The 18,834-nt window shown below is 62.0% G+C and overlaps 1 protein-coding gene across 2 annotated transcripts; it reads right to left on the bottom strand.

The window, feature by feature from the left end:
* Positions 1–332: 332 nt before the first annotated feature.
* ANKRD13D (ankyrin repeat domain 13D) lies at positions 333–14,481 on the bottom strand. 2 transcript variants are annotated; one of them, XM_038405629.2, is made up of 15 exons: positions 14,267–14,481; positions 11,798–11,933; positions 11,234–11,358; positions 10,487–10,532; positions 9,968–10,111; positions 9,370–9,559; positions 7,668–7,734; positions 7,227–7,308; positions 6,099–6,160; positions 5,733–5,863; positions 5,192–5,349; positions 3,886–4,050; positions 3,505–3,668; positions 3,005–3,084; positions 333–1,492 (listed from the first exon to the last, which is right to left on the bottom strand). In XM_038405629.2, exons 1-15 carry the CDS (start codon positions 14,354–14,356, stop codon positions 1,201–1,203), a joined length of 1,932 nt encoding a protein of 643 aa, XP_038261557.1. In that variant the 5' UTR covers positions 14,357–14,481; the 3' UTR covers positions 333–1,200. The 2 variants fall into 2 exon arrangements, with proteins under 2 accessions (XP_038261557.1, XP_043372795.1); XM_043516860.1 differs by lacking the exon at positions 3,886–4,050 and having other exon boundaries at positions 14,267–14,459.
* Between the last annotated feature and the right edge of the window lie 4,353 nt (positions 14,482–18,834).

The raw sequence follows: 18,834 nt of genomic DNA, 5'->3' as shown, positions 1-18,834 counted from the left end.
TATGCTCTGTCTTAGAAACCACAAGAACCCATCCAGAGCAGCAGTGGGCACATAGCCAGGCCTGGCACACCTGGGTGTTTCTGTCCCGTAAAGAAGCAAGATGCAACCAAGCCCCCAGATAAGCAGCAAGGCCTCCCAGTGCCAGCAGGACACAGTGCCCCCTTGGGGATCCCATCTGCATAGGGGGAAGATGGCCAGAGAGGGACCCAGAGCGGAGGGGATGCTCCAAGCAGGATGCTGGCTCCATTCCCTCTCTCAGGCAGCTGATGCACTGATAAAGGCCCAGACTGAAGGGTGCAACATGCAGAATGAAGGGAGCTGGAGCCAGGGGGTTGGTTGGTTTCTCCTTTTTATTTCATGGTTCCTGCTGCACAGAGGCCCGCACCCAGCCCCTGCGGGTGCCAGGAGCCACCGTTCAATGCAGCTGTTCCCTTTCCAACCTTTGGAGTTGAGTTAAAAAACCAAAACCCACCCTTCGCCCTCCCCATTCTAGAGCTGCAGAGATATAAATAAAATAAATTAAACAGGCAGGAGAGGACATGGCAGCTACGCACAGGGGGTTTGGGAGGCGAAACACAGGACTGAAAATTATTGGCCCTGCTTCTATTTGAGTGCCACATCCCACCGCTCCCATGAATGTAGCATCCCCACCCTAGTCATCAGGTTTCTGGCCCTGTCCCATCACCTCTAACTCCACCCCCTTCGTTGCCCTCACCCCTATTGCCCACGTGGGCTGACAGGACACAGTCAGTGTGTGTGTGTGTATTATGCCCAGTTTCAGAATCCCACTACCTCCACCAATATGTATTAAAGAGTCCAGTTGGAAACTGCTTTCTCTATAGCCGAGGGTTCTCCTTAGCCTCTGCCACTCTGTTGCTCCTCATTTCCTCTGTTCCCTCATTCTTCAGTTTCCTCCTAGCCATACAAAACTTTCCTCCACCAGGCAGGGGGAATAGAATAACCATAAAAAAAAAAAGAGTTAAATTAAATAAGACCCAAGAGGCAGCAGGACTAAGAGCCCTGGGAAAGGCAGAGGGTGTCTCGTCAAGTCCAGTCCTGACCCCTGCAAGACAGGGGGTGGGGAATGGGACGGGTACCCCCCTCAAGGTTAAAAATACAACAGCAAAGCCAGGGCACTGGGGAGCCCCTGGGAGTCTTGGGGGAGGCTGGGTTCAGGGCCCCCTGCTGGTAGGTGGGGCATTACTTCTCCGTCAGGGAGAGCTGGAGGATGCGCTGCAGCTCCTCATCCTCCTCACGCCGCCGGCGCTCCTGCTCCTCCTGCTCCCGCGATGACAGCTCCATGGCCAGGCGCAGCTGCTCGTCGAAGCTGGGGTAGGCCGACGGAGGCAGGGCCGAGGAGGAGGAGCCATTGGTGCTGGGTGCCGGGCTGTCCTCGGGAGGGACGGTGCTGTTGTTGCCGTTGCCTCCGCCACCAGACTCAGTCGCAGTCATGCCCTGCCCCGACTGCAGGAATATGCTCTCCTGGATGGCGCTGGGGGAGAGAGATGCGTGTCAGCAACTGCCCTCACAGTCCTGCCACCCAAGACCAGCCTCCCCCTCACAGCTGCATCCCTTCTTCACAGCCGCACCCCACACCAACTAGCCCCTCCTTCACAGCCCCACTCCCAGCAAGCAGCACCTGCCTCTCACAGCTCCGTCCCCACCGCCCCGCCATCCACCAACCAGCCCCTCCCTCACAACACCGCCCCCATGACCAGCCTCTCCCTCACAGCTCTGCCCCTTGTTCACAGCCCCACCCTCACCAACCAGCATCTGCCTGACAGTCCCATCACACCACCAACCAGCACCTGCCCCCACCAACTGGCCCCTCCCTCACAGCTCTGCCCCTTCTCCATAGCCATGCTCCCCACCAACCAGCACCTGCCTCTCTCAGTCCCATCCCCTCCCCACAGCCCCCCGCACAGCCCTGCCCCCCACCAACCAGCCCCTCCCTCACAGCACCGCTCCCCATGACCAACCTCTCCCTCACAGCCCCGCCCCCACCGACCCCTCCGACTAGCCTCACCCACACAGTCCTTCCCCCCACCGACTAGCCCCTCCCTCACAGTCCTTCCCCCACCAACCAGGACCTGCCTCTCCCAGTCCCATCCCTTCACTGACCAGCACCTGCCCCTCACGGCCCCATCACCGACCAGCAGGACTGTCATTACCCATATGCAAAGTACACAGCTGCGTAGGGCACCAAGTAATTTGGGGCACCAAATTTCCTGGTGCCCTGTGCAGCTGCGTGCTCCTCCAGCCCCTGCTCCGGCTCTTGCCCAGGGCCTCCACCCCACCCTTCCCCAGTCCTGCCCCCACTCCCCTGAAGACTGCAGCCGGGAGCCAGGGGAGCAGAACAGCCTGGGGCCCCAGGCCTCCGCAGGCAGGAGCAGGGGGAGCTGGCACCAGGCCTCCACGGGAGGAGGGGGCTGTGTGGGGCCCCAGGCCCCCATGGAGGACAGGGGCTGGCCACTTCCTGCGGGAAGTGGAGTGACCCGGCCTCAGCCTGCTCCGCTCCCCTGGCTCCCAGGCTTGGGGGGAACTGCCCCCCAGCACTCGCCGGCAGCACAGCTGAGAGCCAGGGGAGCGGAGCAGGCTGGGGCCGGGTCATTCCACTTCCTGCAGGAAGTGGCCAGCCCACCCCATTCCTGCGGAGGCCTGGGGTGGGGCCCCACACAGCGCCCCCCCCCCCCCAGCTCCTGCCCGTGGAGGCCTGGGGCTGTGCAAGACACCAAAATAGCTATGGACGGCCCTGCCGACCAGCCCCTCCGTCATACCCACCAACACCTGCTTCTCACAGCCCCACCCCCACCAATTACCCCCTCCCTCACAGCCCTACCCCCCCACCAACCAGCACCTGCCCCTCACAGCCCCGCCCGCACTGACCAGCCCCTGACGCATCCTGCCAGCCCAGAGAATGGCTATGTGGGAGGCCAGGGAAGGAAGGTAGGGGCCTGCTGCCCATGGAGGCTTGGCATGAATCTTGTCCCACCCCAGCACTCACCGCTCCAGCTGCAACTCCTCGTCATAGGAAGGGGGGTTGGAGCCTGGGCGCGTGTTGGTCAGCGCCTCCCAGATAGTCACCTGCAGTCCAGGGCACCAATCAGAACCTGGGAATATTCCCCTCCCTGGCTGCATCCCACACCCCTGAACCAGCCAGACAGCTCCCCACATCAACCGGACAGGAACAAAAGTAGGGAGCTGGCATGCCCTGGAGGAGAAAGGCCCTGTGTCCCATTCCGTGTCCCCCTGAGCCAGCCAGTGCCCTGCCCTGGGGCCAGATTGGAGCCAGTGCCCCCGAGAGGAGAAAGGCCCTATGTCCCATTCGCTGCCCCTCTGAGCCCACCAGTCCCCTCACCCTGGGGCCGGATCAGAGCCAGTGCCCCACGTGGGGAGAGGCCCCATGACCCATTCCCTGCCCCCCCTGAGCCCCTCAGTCCCCCAACCCTAGGGCCAGATTGGAGCTGGCGCTCTGAGAGAGAAAAGGCCTGGCCTGGCTCTCACCTGGTCAGTCTCGGTGCCAGCGTCGAGCAGGCTCTGTTGGATGGCAAACTGCAGCAGGTCGTCATCCTCGTCCCGCATGGGCTCGTTGCGGCCAGCGCCCAGCATAGCGTAGCCCTGCGGCACCTCGAACACCACCGAGTCCACCTCGCAGGGGAATGGGAACACTGGGGAAAGGGGGAGGGGTGAGAGTGGGGGGTCCCATACCCTACTGGGATCACAGACACACTGCTCCACCCGTAGGAGTCTGCCCTGCCCAGAGAGACACCCATCCCACACACACGCTGCCTTGGCCCTCGACCCCATAGAGACTGGGGTCAATGTGGGATTTGCAGTGGGATGCCTGGTGTGCAAAGCCCCCCAGCCCCCTGCAAGTTCCCCTACCTTTGGGGTTGGGGGCCGCCTCTGCCCCTGCAGCTGGCTCTCTGGCGTCCCCTGGAGAGGAGCTGGGGGCAGGACTACAGACCCGCACGGAGCTCAGCGACTCATCACACCCGCACAGGTTGCTGAAGGTGATTCGTGCATTGAGCACATGGAAGAGGGGGATCTCTGGTGTGTGTGTGTGTGTGTGTGTGTATGAACATAACAGCGTGAGACACTGGGAGCAACAGATGGTACAGCCCCCAGGCATGCCCCTCGCCCATCAGCCCCCCCAGCCCAGCTACACATGGCCCCAGCCACCCCTCCCCGTCATGATCCCTGCTGCACCTCCCCTGCCCCATAACCACCCCTCCCCAGCTCCCCCATCCTCCCCAGCCCAGTTCCCTAAAGCCCCCAGCCACTCCTCCCCCCCATGATCCCTGCCGCACCTCCCCTGCCCCTCAGACTCTCCTCCCCAGCTCCCCCACTCTCTCTGGCTCCCAGTCTCTCTCCCCCTCATGATACCTGCTGCCCCCCCCAGCTCTCCCATCCCCCCCGGCCCAGCTCCCTGCAGCCCTCAGACACCCCTTCCCGCTCATGATCCCTGCTGCACCTCCCCTGCCCCTCAGACCCCCATCCCCAGTTGCCTTATCCTCCCTGGCCCCCCGGCCCCCACTGCTCTCATGATCCCTGCCACCCCTCCCCACCTCCCCTAGCCACCCCGGCCCAGCTCCTCATAACCCCCAGCCACCCCTCCCCCTCATGATCCCTGCCACACCTCCTCTGCCCCTCAGACCCCCCCCAGCTCCCCCATCCTCCAGTCCCCCTCATGATGCCTGCTGCCCCTCCCCTGCCCCATAACCACCCCTCTCCAGCTCCCCTATTCTCCCCAGCCACCACGGCCCAGCTCCCCATGGCCCCCAGCCACCTGTCCCCATCATGATCCCTGTCACTCCTTGCCCATCTTGCCAGCCACCCTTCTCCATGATCCTTGCCACCCCTTCCAACTCACCTGTCCCCAATCCCTGACACCCCACTCCAACTCCCCCCCCATTTTGGGGGACCCCTGCCAACCCTCCTCCCCCCCACAATTAGCCCTCATTTCCCCCAACTCCCCCACCCCCCAATTCCCACCATATCTCCAGCCATCCCTATGCCCCTCAGACTCCCCAAATACTAGCCATTCTTTCCCCTGCACCCGTCCCCTGCCCACCTCTATTGCTCTCCAAATCCAGCCAGGCCACTCCCCGTCAGATCTGCTCCCTTCTCTCCCTCACCACTGCTCCTCCCCTGTTTGCAGCCCCGCCCCTTCCCCAAAAGCCCCACTCACCGATTTTGACAGGGAATCCGGGTGGCAGCTTGAGGGTGATGAAATCACGCAGCTTGGCGAAGTGGGCATTGCTGATGGCCATGAGGTCGATTATGGGCGTCACCTGCTCCACCAGTGACAGGGGGTGATCCTCGCATAGCCACAGTGTGGCCTTGAACCTGTCACGGCCAGGGGAGCATCACAACCAGTTGCCCCAGCCCCTCTTCCTACACAGCACTGGCTACGCAGAACAAGCGACCAGGCCTGGCGCCCTTTAGGGGCAAGCACTCAACACTGTTGTCCCAGATGCCTGGGTCCCATTCCTTGTCCTGGTCTCTCCCTCACTCTGGGGGCTGGGAGCTGCAGGAACTTCTAGGGGTGAACACACTGCCCTGCCATCCCAGACTCCTCTGTCCCATTCTCTGGCAGAGGAGAGCTAGAATTAGGGTGGATTTTCCATGCCCCACAGTATCACTGGCTGAGAGTGCAGAGCGACTCTTTCCGCTCCTCTAGCGCATTCTCCCACTCTGCTGCCATCCCAAACCCCCACCCCGCACCTCACCTCTGCACTTTGTTGGACATCTCGATAGGGCGGCCAATGTTGCGGGCCTCCAGGTTGAAGCTGGGGTCAAAGTACTCCTCCGGGGTGATGGCCGTGGGGTTGGTGAGGGTGGCGGACTGCAGCACGGGGGCCTGGAGGGGGCAGGCATGAGGAGGGGGAGTCAGATCCCCCATTCACATGCTCTCTGGCTGTGCCCCTTGTGCTGAATTCCCCCTCGCTTGCTGTATTCCCCCCACCCCTAACCCTCATACAGCCCCATGCCCAGATTCTACCCTCGTGGCTAGGAATGTGACACCTCTGCCCGATCCCTGCCACACCAGGCGCGCGTCTCGAGTCCCCAGAGCAGATGGGGGGCCCGTCACTCACCCCGTTGTGGGAGGCATGCTGCTGGGCAATCCCCAGGAAGGACTGGAAGGGTGTCTTGGAGCCTATGGGGTGGGTGTGAGTAGGTTAGACTCAAAGACCCCCACGGAGTGTATGAATTCCCTCCCACACCTCCCCGCCCCCCGAGGAAACACACACCACGCTCATTCTGTGCCCTGGGGGAGGCTAATCTGCTAGGGCCAGTTCCCCGCACCCCCCCAGTCAGGTCTGATGTGGGTGTGGATACAGAATGCTCAGCATGGGGGGCTGCTTACACAAGTGCTCGGGGGGTGGGGCCTGAGCCATGATGGACAGGTGGAGAGACAGGGCTGTTGTCTGTGGGGTTGTGACTGGAGGGGAGGGATGGGTGCTGTAACGGGAGGGTCAGGGGGTGGGGCCAGGCCCTTGTAGGTGGGTGCTGTGATTGGAAGGTCTGTCAAAAGGGGAAGTACAAGACACAGTGGGTCGGCATGTCAGAGGAGGAGGGTTGGGGTGCTGTGATTGGATGGGGTGCTGTGATATACCAGAGTGGGTATATCAGAGTGAGAATATCAGAGCGGGAGGGGGCAGTCTGAACAGAGGGCTGGGGCCAGGGTGGACAGTCGCAGGGGAAGGGGTGCTGTACTAGGGTGGCAAAGTGTCTGGTTTTCGACTGGAAAGTCCGACTGAAATGGGGACCTGACAGTGTTCGGTCAGATCTACTGACCGGACGCCCAATGCCAAGTTACTTCAGGTGTGGGAGTGGGGAGGCATTGGGGCATCAGCTGCTCCAGCCCCTACTCAGCCACGGCCACCTCCTGCCTTCATCGGGCAGCTGCAGCTCCCAGCCCTGGCTCCGCAGGCAAGCCCATCCTGACCCGGGGGGTGGGAGGGGAAAAGCAGCGAGCAACAGGGATGAAGGGGAGGAAGGAGTGGGGGGGGGGCCCAGGGGAAGAGGCGGGGCAGGGGACCTTCTGGTGCTCTTGCTGGAGTATCCCGCTTTTGAATATTAGCAAGTTGGCAATCCTATGCTGTGCATGTGTGTGGATCTGGCACTGTGATTGGATGTCCGGGGTCGGTGTGTCAGAGGGGAAGGGGACGGGTCATTACAGACTGGATGTTCTGATTGGTTGGCTAGGGACAGCGTGTTACCTTTGGTGCGGGATTTGTCCTGGTCCGACAGGTGCTCGGTTCTTGTTTTAGTGATGAGCTCCACGTTGCTGGCGCTGTAAACCTGCCAGGACATGGGGTGCGAATCAGTTTTCCCAGCCCCCGGCCCACCCGTGAGCTACTCCCCTGAGGGGTGAGCACCTTCTGCTGCCATCCTGGACACCTGGGTCTCATTTGCTGGCTTGGTGTCTCTAGTACATGCGGTCATACGAGGCCCGTATCGGTAAGCACCTCCTCCTGCTCCTAGATGCCTGGGTCCCATTCCCCGTCCTAGTCTCTCCTCCATCGGGGAACTGTGAGCTGTGAAGCCCCTACAAGCAAGGACTTCACACTGCCATCCTAGATGTCTGGGTCCCACCCTGTCCCAGTCTTCCCCTCCCAGTTAAGGTTCCCATCCCCTGCACCCCCAGAATGGGGATTTACCTTGGCTTCATAGCCACTGATCACTTCCATCTTCTCCGAGCGCCAGCCCCAGATCCCAGACTTATTCCTGCCAAGATGGGAACGGCCAGGTCAGATGCTGCGTTCTTCCACTTCTGCCCCAGCCCGCCCTAGACAGACCCCTCCCCTCCCCCATATGCCCCAATGCCTGGCTGCGTCACCCCCAGGCTCCCTCCAGTCAGGAGCTGCTCAAGCCCAGCTCTGCTCCTCCCTGGCGCCTCCTTTCAGTGTCTAGGTGTGAGTAGGGCTGCTGCACAAGAGCTGCAGGCACGTGCACCTCCCAGCCCTGGCTCTGCTCTCCAACCCCAAGGGCAGGGCATGGTTCTGAAGGACAAGATGCCCAAGGAAAGGCCTGGTCACCCCTCAACCCTGCTCACTAGCATGAGCAGTCATACGAGGGCCGGTCACATGCACATCCCCCCCACCCTGCTCACTAGTACATGCAGTTGTACGAGGGCCCATCGCACACGCGGATCCCCTGCCCTGCTCACTAGCGCACACAATCATATGAAGGCCTATTGCATATATGGACTGCCTGCCCCCTCATTCAGACATGCAGCCATATGAGGGCCCATCGCACATGCGGACCCCCCCGACCCACTCACTGGCACACACAGTTGTGCCTGTCACATACACAGATCTCCCGCCCCGCTCACTAGCACATGCAGTCACATGAAGGCCTGTTGCATATACGGACCCCCTACCCCTCTCATTCGCACACGTAGCCATATGAGGGCCCATTGCATACAAGGACCGGTTGCAAATGTGGACCCCCCCTTGACCACTCACTAGCACATGTGGTCATACGAGAGCCCATTGCACATGTGGACTCCTGCCCCATCCCACTCACTAGCGCACACGGTTGTGCCCATCACAAACACAGATTACACCCCTCTCACTAGCACATTTGGTCATATGAAGGCCCATTGCACATGTGGACCCCCTGCCTCTCTCACTAGCACACACGGTCGTACAAGGGCCTGTCGTACATGAAGACACACCCATCCCACTCACTAGCACATGTGGTCACATGAATGCCTGTTACACACGTGGATTCCTCGGTCCCTCTCACTAGCACACGCAGTTGTATGAGGATCCCCTGCCTATCTCACTAATACGCATGGTTGTTTAAGGGCCTCTTGCACACGCAGACTATCCCCCCACCCCACGCTCACTAGCACATGTCATCGTACAAGGGCCCATCGTACAAGATCCCCTGCCCCACTCACTAGCACACATGGTCATACAAAAGCCCATCACACATGTGGATCCCTTGCCCTGATCACTAGCACCCGCGGTCATACAAGGGCCCATCACACATGCAGGTCCCCTGCCCTGCTCACTAGCACACGCGGTTGTACAAGAGCTCATCACACACATGGATCCACTGCCCCGCTCACCATTTGCGACCACACAAATGTCAGTCGTGCCCATCTCCCTCCCCCACTGTTCACAGCCTCTAGCACAAGCGCATCTCGTGCACAGCCACCTCACCCACCATCTGTGCACTCCTCACATGCTCCTCCTTCACTAGCCTCCCTCCCCAGTCACACACTCCCCCACCTCCCTCATCAATGTCCTCGTGCACCCTGCCTCCCACACTCGCTCCCCTCTCAGAGGCCCGCTCCCATGCGGTCAGCCTGCACAAATGCCCCCCCACACGTACCCCCGCTCCCCAGCTCACCGCTCGAAGGCGATGTTCTTGGTGTCGAGGTGGGTGGAGACGATGGGCGAGGTCAGCCGGCTGGCCACATGCTCCTCGGTGGGCTGCATGGCAGCCAGCATCAGCTCCGGCTCGTGCAGGGCCAGCGACAGCGTCTCTGTATAGACCACCTGCTTGTCATGATCCACCTCCATTACCACGGCACCCTCCTCTGGCCAGGGGAGAGGGGACATATCAGTGCCACAGCCCCACCCCACCCGTGGCTGGGCTGGAGGTGCCATGGTGATGTTGCCTCAGCCTCCCTCCAGGATCCTCTGGGATTCTAGGTGCAGTTGGACTGCTTCCCTGGTTCTTCCCAGCAGCCATATCCCAATGGAGCACCAACTCCCATTGGTGGTGACCCCATTCCCCTCCCTGGGGCTGGCCCAGCTGGGGTCTCAGTCCCATCTCTGGGAGCCCCTCATGTGGGGGAGTGGAAAGGGACCCAGCTCTACTACTCAGCCAGATCGGGGAGGTGCATCCTGCACAGGCATCGAGGGGGAGCAGAGCCCAATTCCCCCAGGGGCACAGGGACGGGGTGGGGGGCCCTGCCACCCGGGGAGGCTAGGGCATCTCTGACCTTCCCCCTTGAAGATATAGCTGCGCCGCCCGCGCTGCCAGGTCATGTGCTCGAAGCCCAGCAGGGTGGTGTCGACCCGCAGGCTCTCGCCGCGCTTCCACACCCGGTACACGTCGCTTGGGCACACCTTGGAGACCAGGGGCACTGTGGGGGAGGGACAGAGAGTGAGCAGGGGAAGGGTGTGGCAGTGGCCCACCGGCATGCTGACAGCCCAGCCCCGCACCCCGCTGGGGAGGGGTCTGTGTCCAGCTGCCTGCGGTTCTTCCTTCCAGTCACCGGGAACTCCAGTATGGCGCCGGGCTTCACACTGCCAGGCAGGGCTCCGTCTCCCCAAACCCCCACCCTGGGGCTCAGCTCCCAGGAAGGGAGGCACCAGCTGCTGGCAGATCAGGGGCAGGGCAGGCACCGTGGCCAGGGGGCTCCAGTCTCCCCCCCCATGTAGCCGGATATCCCTGGTCTCTGGCCCTGGGGCAGGCCACTGGGGGGGGTCCTGCTGTGAGCCCCCAGGGACCGACTCACCCCAGCTGGTGAACTCCCACTTCATCTCCACGTAGAAATCAGGGGCCTGGAAGAGAGGAGACAGCAAAGGGATGAGATCAGGGTCTGCAGGGAGGGGGGAATCCCTGCAGAGACTGGGGTCTGGGAGATCATGGGGGACTCCCTGCAGTGATCAGATCAGGGAGGGGCAGGGGAAGAGAGATCCGGATCTGGAGATGAGGGGAATTCCCTGACCTGATTGGGGGTGGAGGGTAAGAACAGGATCCCGGGGGAAGTGAGGGGATCCTGGGGGACAGATCTCAGACTTGGAAATCCCCAGGGCTGGGTGAGATCCGAGGTATACTCCTGTCCGAGATCCTGGGGGATCCCAGATGCATCCCTAGAGGGGCAGCAGGAGGATCCATTGCACTGTGGGTGCCCAGGGCTTAGCTTTCAGGGAGCACCTAAGGGCTGGCAGGGCGAGGGTGCCAAAGGAATGGGGTCCTGGGGGGGGATGTATGTACCCCAGGGCAGGGGTGCCAGGGGACTGGGGTTCTGGGGGAGGTCTGTTCTCCAGGGCAAGGGTGCCAGGAGGCTGGGGTCCCAGGGTGTGTGTATCTGTACCCCAGGGCAAGGCTGGCAGGTGGCTGGGGTCCCGGGGGCTCTGTACCCCACAATGGGGGTACCGGGGGAGTCTGTACCCCACAGCAGGAGTGCCAGGGGCCTGGGGTCCCGGGGGGTGTCTGTACCCCAGGGCAAAGCTGGCTGGGGGCACACGCACACACTGACCCTGCGCAGTTTGTTGAGCAGCTCGGGGATGCCAGCCAGGCGGTTAGTGGCACGCTGGTAGTCGCGATATTGGAGCACCAGCTGCACCATCTCAGGGTCCCCGGTGCTGACGGCCTCCTGCAGGACTGGGGGCGGGACGGCAGGAGAGGGGGAGTAGAGAGGGAGCAACACGGAGCCACCAGGCGCAGGGCACTGCCTGTCCCCCTGCACACTGGCATCCAAGCCAGCTCCCTCCCCTGCACATACCCCCGGGCATGGCCAGCACCAACCCGTTGCCCTGGGCAGGCAAAGCCAGGTACCCAACGGCACAACACAGGGCCCTCTGCTGGCGAAGTCCAGGTCTGAATGCCAGGTCCATGGGCACCAGCCCCGAGGAGCATGGCAGAGGGGAGGCTGAGACTCCAGCTGAGACCTCCAGCAGCTGGTGGGGGAGAAATTCCGTGCCATAGGGCAGGAGCCGTGCAGTAGAGGGGCTGGCACCAGAGCCACCTGACTCCCCATATCTGCCTCCCCAGCCCCCAATACCTGCCCTCCCCCAGTTCTGTGTGCTCCCCCTGCCAGTACCTGTCCAGCCATTGGCATTCTCCCTGCCCACATTGGCATTATGCCGCAGCAGCACCTGGGCCGACTCAAGGTTGCCCAGCGACACGGCCAGCTCCAGGGGTGTGCGGCCCCGTGGGTCGATCAACTCGATATCGTGCTGAACGGGAACCACGTGGTCAACAGCTGTACACCCCCCACTGCCCAATGGGCTAAGCTAGGGCCCCAACTGTACCACTGCCATTCTGGAGGCCTGGGTCCATTCACCATCCTGGGCTCTGACCTCTCTGCTGGGGCTGGAAACTGTTGGGCCTCTATGGGTGAACACCCCCACTGCCATCCCGGACTCCTGGGTCCCATTCCTGCCTGCCCCCTTCCCCCACAAGGGGACTCTCCTGCCCAGCTCCTCAGCCTCACTTATGCACAGAGGTGCCCCTCGCATGGCAGCGAGGGGACGTGGGGGTGCCTTGTCCTGCCCCCTATCCTGTGGCTCCTCCCAACTTCCTGTCAAGCTCCTGACTGTGGTTGTACAGGGCTGCAGGCAGATACGGGGTCATGGGGGGTGCTGAGGGCAGGGGATGTGGGTTTATGCCCTGAGATCACTCTCCAGAGCCCAGTGCTGGTTGGGCTATGGGATGGGGTGGATCCCACACCTGCCCTGTTAGCAGATCACACTCCAGTGCCTGGTACCAGTTGGGGAATGTGGGGACCTAGTGAGAGGGATTGGGGCAGGGGGCTGCCCGGGTGCTGCTTGCTCTCCAGCACCTGGTGCCATTTGGAGTGATGCTGGTGAAGAGGGAGGGGGCAGGTGGAGAGAAAGAGGAACCAGGGGAACCTGGGGTGGAGGGTACCTGGTGGGGTGGATGCTGGGTGCAGGCGTCAGGTGGAGGAATGGAGGGTGGGAGTACCATGGTTGGGGTACATAATGGGGCAATGATAGGGGTAGGATTAAGAGGGTACCCGGTGCAGATACTGGGGTGAGGATGTGGGGTGACTCCTTGATGGGGGTACTGGGAGGTACCAGAAGGAGGGGGTTAGGGGGTACCTAGTGAGGGTACCAGGGTGGAAAGGATAAAAGTCCTGGTGTGGGATACCAGGTGAAGGGATGGGGGTTACTCAGAGGGGTGAGTAGAGAGGGTATTGGGTTGGGAAGGGGGTACCAGAGTGGAGAAATGGAGAGTGGGGATCCTGGGTAGAGGAATAGGGATTAGGGGTACCTGGGTTTAGGGGGTACCCAGTGGGGGGATATGGGATTAGGGGACACCTGGGGAGTGGTGATGCAGGGTTAGTGGGATGATGGATTGAGGTTCGGGGTGGGGGGTCACTAGTGTAGGAATAGGAGTTAGTAGGGGATGCTCAGTGGTGTGTGTGTGCGCCAGAGTGGGATATCACAGGTGGGTTACGGGGTACCTACGGTGGGGGTTCCTGATGGGGTGGGGGAGGTCCCAGGGATCCCCATGGAGGAAGCCCCAGGGGAGGGGTGTGCCAAGTAGGGTGGGGCTCCTGGGAGGAGTCAGTGGGTCCCTGTGGTGGGGCTACCCATGGCAGGGGTGGGGTGCCCTGGGGGGTCCCAGGTGGAGGTTAGGAGGGTCCCCGCAGTGTGGAGTTCCAAGTGCACCTGGTGAGGTGAGAGGTCCTGAGGGGTGCCTGGTAGGGTGGGGCTCCTGGTGGGATTAGGGGGTCCCACAAGTGCCTGATGGGTGGGGATCCCCAGGGGGTCCCATGGGTGGCTGCAACAGGGTAGGGATGCCCAGTGGAGTGGGGGGTCCTGAGGGTATGGGGTTGCCAAGTGACCAGTACCTGGCAGACTGGCAGGGTGCTTGGTGAGACGGGGGTCAGTGGAATGGGGAGTGCTTCGCGGGATGGAGGTCCTGGGGTGGAGAGTGCTGGGGAGTCAAGGAATGGCTGGTGCCTAGTGGGGTGGAGAACATAAGGGGGTCCAGGATGGGGGTGGGGGGATAGGGAGTCACCCAGCAGGGTAGGGTGCCCACAATGTGTTGCCTGGGGTGCCTGGTAGGGTAGTGGGTGCTGGGGTGAGGGGTTCTCATAGTGTCACAATGGGATGGGTGGATTCTGGGAGCTTAGGGGATCCCATAGTGCTTGGCGGGGTGTGGGGGGGTCCTGGCAGGGTGGGATAAGTCCTGGGGAGAGTTCCAGGGGTGCTGGGCAAAGCTGGGTGGGGAGTCCCAGGGGTGCCCAGCGGAGTGGGGGGTATCCCGAGGGGGGGGGCTAGTGGAGCAGGGGGATTCTAGTGCCTGGTGGGGTGGGGGGATTCCAGGGGGTCCAGGACTGCACAGCAGAGCAGGAGATCCCCGGGGTGCCAGTGGGGTGTCCCAGGGAGCTTCTCGCGGGTGCCCGGCGGGGTGGGGGTCCCGGAGAGGGGCCCGCGGCTGCCCGGCGGGGTGGGGGGTCTCGCAGGTGTCCGGCGGGGTGGGGTGGGGTCCCGGGGGTGCTCGGCGGGGTGGGGAAAATCCCGGGGGGGGGGTCCCGCACCTGCCCCGTACGCAGCTCGCTCTCCAGCGCCTGATGCCGGTTGTGCCAGGCCAGCAGGTGCAGCGGGAAGGCGTCTCCGGCCCGGGCCATCCCGTCACCATGTCCCCAGCCCGGCCGAGGCTGCGGCTGCCTGCGCGGCGCTGGCGGCTCCGGGCGGCGGGCGCGGGGCCTGGCCCGGAATCGCTGCGGCGGCCGGGGGCGGCGGGGCGGAGCGCGGCGCGGCGCGGGGCGGGGCGGAGCGGAGCGGAGCGGGCAGCCTCGCTGGGCCCTGGCGCCCCCGGTCCGGCTCCGCCCGAGCCCTACACCGCCCTGGGGCGCCGCCCCGCGCCTGCCCCCCCAGGGTACTGCCCGCGGGGGAGTCTCAGCCCTGCCCCGCTGCACCCCAACTACCCCCCCGGGGCATCTCAGCCCTGCCCCGCTGCACCCCAACTACCCCCCTTGGGGCATCTCAGCCCTGCCCCGCTGCACCCCAACTACCCCCCCGGGGCATCTCAGCCCTGCCCCGCTGCACCCCAACTACCCCCCCGGGGCATCTCAGCCCTGCCCCGCTGCACCCCAACTACCCCCCTTGGGGCATCTCAGCCCTGCCCCGCTGCACCCCAACTACCCCCCCGGGGCATCTCAGCCCTGCCCCGCTGCACCCCAACTACCCCCCTTGGGGCATCTCAGCCCCGCTGCACCCCAACTACCCCCCTTGGGGCATCTCAGCCCTGCCCCGCGGCCCCCCAACTACCCCCCCGGGGCATCTCAGCCCGGCCCCGCTGCACCCCAACTACCCCCCTTGGGGCATCTCAGCCCTGCCCCGCTGCACCCCAACTACCCCCCCGGGGCATCTCAGCCCTGCCCCGCTGCACCCCAACTACCCCCCTTGGGGCATCTCAGCCCCGCTGCACCCCAACTACCCCCCTTGGGGCATCTCAGCCCTGCCCCGCTGCACCCCAACTACCCCCCTTGGGGCATCTCAGCCCTGCCCCGCTGCACCCCAACTACCCCCCCGGGGCATCTCAGCCCTGCCCCGCTGCACCCCAACTACCCCCTTGGGGCATCTCAGCCCTGCCCCGCTGCACCCCAACTACCCCCCTTGGGGCATCTCAGCCCTGCCCCGCTGCACCCCAACTACCCCCTTGGGGCATCTCAGCCCTGCCCCGCTGCACCCCAACTACCCCCCTTGGGGCATCTCAGCCCCGCTGCACCCCAACTACCCCCCTTGGGGCATCTCAGCCCTGCCCCGCTGCACCCCAACTACCCCCCCGGGGCATCTCAGCCCTGCCCCGCTGCACCCCAACTACCCCCCTGGGGCATCTCAGCCCTGCCCCGCTGCACCCCAACTACCCCCCCGGGGCATCTCAGCCCTGCCCCGCTGCACCCCAACTACCCCCTTGGGGCATCTCAGCCCTGCCCAGCCATAGATTAACTGCCCCCCTTGGGGCATTTTAGCCCAGCCCCCTGCATTTTAACTGCCCTCCTTTGGGGCATCTAATCCCTGTTCCCTTCCCCTGAGGCCACCTTAGTTCTGCCCCCCTTCATGGGTCACCTGTCTCCCCTGCATCTTAACTGTCCCCCTTGTGGCATCTTAGCCCGGCCTGCCCCATAGGTCACCTGAGCTGCCCCCTGTGATAAGGCCGTGATACTAGTACCTTATTGTACAGTGGAAGCACACAGTGTGCGTCTACACTCCAAAGTGAAGGTGCAATTGTCATGTGGGCAGGACTAGCAATGCCAGGACTCTTATCAGAGTGGCAGCTATGTTAGTCTGTAGCCACAAAACCAACCAGGAGTCCAGTGGCACCTTAAAGACTAACCGATTGATTTGGGCATAAGCTTTTATGGGTAAAAACCCCACTTTTTCAGATGCATGGAGTCTTGGCCATAGCAGGACTATTGGCACCCGCAGCCTGTACAGCTCAGGCTCCAGGACAGGCTGGTATTGGGGTGGCTAGCCAAAACCGCCACATCGGCACAGCTTTTCTTCCTACCCCTGCTAGGTTAGGGCTAGCACAGGTCTGCCACCTCCACTGGCTGTAACACTGTATCCTGTGACTGTCAGCTCTCTGAGGCAGGGACTGTGTTCTGTGTGTACAGCACCTAGCAAAACAGGGGTCCTAGGGCGCTGCTGGGCTCTTGTGCTACTACCATGCAAATAAATACCTGCAGCCTTATCGCTGCCCCTATGGGTGGAATGTAGTTTCCAGTGAAATCAGCCTCAAATTGGCTCATCCCTTTTTTGCAGCACTGTTCATCTTGGCCAACCAAAAAGTTCTTTAATCAGCTACATAGCATGAGGGTGGAATTGCTTAATCCAGCAGCACTAAGATGCAGCTTCTTCTGGGGCATGGCGCAGTAGCGGTTTACATTGGGATCCCTCACCTGGTGCCGAGACGCAGGTGCCTCTGGAGTGGGATGCAGCTGCAGCAACCACTGGGATGGGATGCAGCAGCTCTATATGTAAGTAATACCAAGCACTGTGATGTATTCATCTCTGGGGTGGGATGCAGTGGCTGTATATATAACTAAAACCAGGCACTAAGATGCAGCCAAATATATATAAATAATACCCAACACGGAGATGCAGCCATCTCTGGGGTGGGATGCAGCAGCCATATTTATAAGCATTACCCAACAATGAGATGCAGTCACCTCTAGGGTGAGCTATAGTGGCAGTTTAAAAGACCAGAGCAACCCCCATCACAAGAATCTGGCTAACAGGAATGGTCACGTTTTGCTCTGGTTGCTTCCCACCCATACACCTCAGCCTGGGGGCTTGCTGAGGCATCTCCCAGTTTGGGGTCCTGCATTCGCTGCAAGCCCGGGACTTGGCTACCCTGGGCATCCTGGCTGCTTCAGGCCAGCTTGGAGGATCTCAGGGAGGCTGGGTCGGCTGTTGTGATGCAAGCCCTGTTGCCATCTGTGCTTCCTGTTTGCAGGCAGAGCTGGTTTGGCACGAGGGCATCTGGATCTGGGGAGGTGCACCCCCACGGGGTACAGGGCACCACGTTCTGCAGGGATAATGAGAGGTTAGGAAAGGCAGTGATGGTGAATCATGGGGAATGCCGACAAAGGAATGCAGGGAGGCAGGCTGGAGTCAGTCAAGCTGGCCAGGAAGCCAGGATAATGAACTTGGTTCTCCCCAAACGTGCCAGGGATCTTTACCCACCACAAGAGGCACAAGGCACAGATTGGCTAGGCATGAGAAAGACACCCCCTCTCCCCCACAGCATGGCACTCTGCTGGTACATTGGGGTCAGCACTGACTCCAAGGGGAGACAATGCCCTCGACTGAGTCCCCACCCTGTTCCCTTCAGCACAGCACAGCACCTCCTAGTGCCAGCCCTGCCTGTCTACTGCCAGCACTGGAGAAGGGGCTAACGCTGCCTGGCTGTTTTCTTGTTCTATTACAGCTGGTTAAATCCACCTCTCAGCTGGAACCTCCCTCCCCCATTCAGCATCTTGGAGCCACTGTTTGCCTTGAAGCGAATCCCTCAGGAGGGAATGGTGGCAGGACAAGGGCCCAGCAGCTTCTGAAGCCAAACACAGGCCTGGGGAGAACAGGGAGAATCTCCAGTGGTGGGGAGCAGCATGGGGTCTCTGACACACAGCCCTGCAGTTCCCATTCCAGCCAGACATGAGCCATGGCAACAGTTCGCTGCCAGCTCATTAGCCACTGAGGGGTTTGGAAACCAGGATGGAGCTGGCTCTGGGATGCTGGGGGAGGGATACTGGGCACAGAGGGACTGCCCCTGGGACCCACTGGCTTTGAGCCTTCCTAGCAGGAACGCAGGGCTCTTTGCGAGGACCGGGAGCAGGGTGCACTTCGGGTAAGCAGGGGTTTGCTCCTGTAGCCTAGAAACAGCTGCCTTGAGAGGGTGGCTTTGATACAACCACAAGGCCCAGCAGAGGGGAACCGAAACTGACAGGGGGAGGATGTATTGGCAGAGCTGGGGGAGCTGCAGCTCAGCATTGAAAGCACAGGATCCACTAGCATGCACCCCCATCCATGTACAACCCTGTGGCCCAGGATCCCCCAACTGAGCTCCCCACAACTCTTCCTGCCCCCAAGGCCCAGGGTCTCCCAGCTGAGTCCCCCATTGTGTACCACCCCCATGGAACAGGAGCCCAAGTGACCACTGTCTAAGAGGCTCCCAGAAGGGGTGGGGGCACCGGCTCTGAGTCACCCCCAGCCCAGCCCGTCCCGCAGACCAGCCGCCACAGGCAGAGCCTCATTTTTTCACTTTTTTATTATAAAACTCAGTTGTCTTTTTTTCCTCTCCACTCATTAAAATCACATTCAAAACTTGGCAAAAAATTAACCCCAAGAAGAGACGGACCAGAAACCAATATTTACAGACACTGCAAGGGGGAAGGGGCAACCCCCCCCCCAAGGAAATTGCTCCCCAAGGGGGAAAAAAAGAGCCATTGGCAGAACGGGCAGAACTCATCACACAGGGTGGGGGGAGGGGGGCGCATGCAGCACAGCCAGGTTCGCATGCGGTTGGGGGCTGGGAGACCATGGAGATGTGAGGGAACAGGGGAAGGGAGACCCCAGCCCCACTCTCCTTGCCAAATGCTCC

Source organism: Dermochelys coriacea, chromosome 6, assembly GCF_009764565.3.
Source record: "Dermochelys coriacea isolate rDerCor1 chromosome 6, rDerCor1.pri.v4, whole genome shotgun sequence".
Lineage (NCBI taxonomy): Eukaryota > Metazoa > Chordata > Testudines > Dermochelyidae > Dermochelys > Dermochelys coriacea.
This window is presented reverse-complemented; position numbering and strand designations above follow the sequence as displayed.

What these genes read in the sequence shown, in the direction of transcription:
- ANKRD13D (XM_038405629.2), bottom strand. Translation starts at nt 14,356, where the DNA reads ATGGCCCGGGCCGGAGACGCCTTCCCGCTGCACCTGCTGGCCTGGCAC. An exon ending in GAATGCCAATGGCTGGACAG is followed by an intron (nt 11,359 to 11,797) that starts GTACTGGCAGGG and finishes TCCCGCCCCCAG; the next exon opens with TCCTGCAGGAGGCCGTCAGC. An exon ending in GGCGGCCCCCAACCCCAAAG is followed by an intron (nt 3,669 to 3,885) that starts GTAGGGGAACTT and finishes CCCTTTCCCCAG; the next exon opens with TGTTCCCATTCCCCTGCGAG.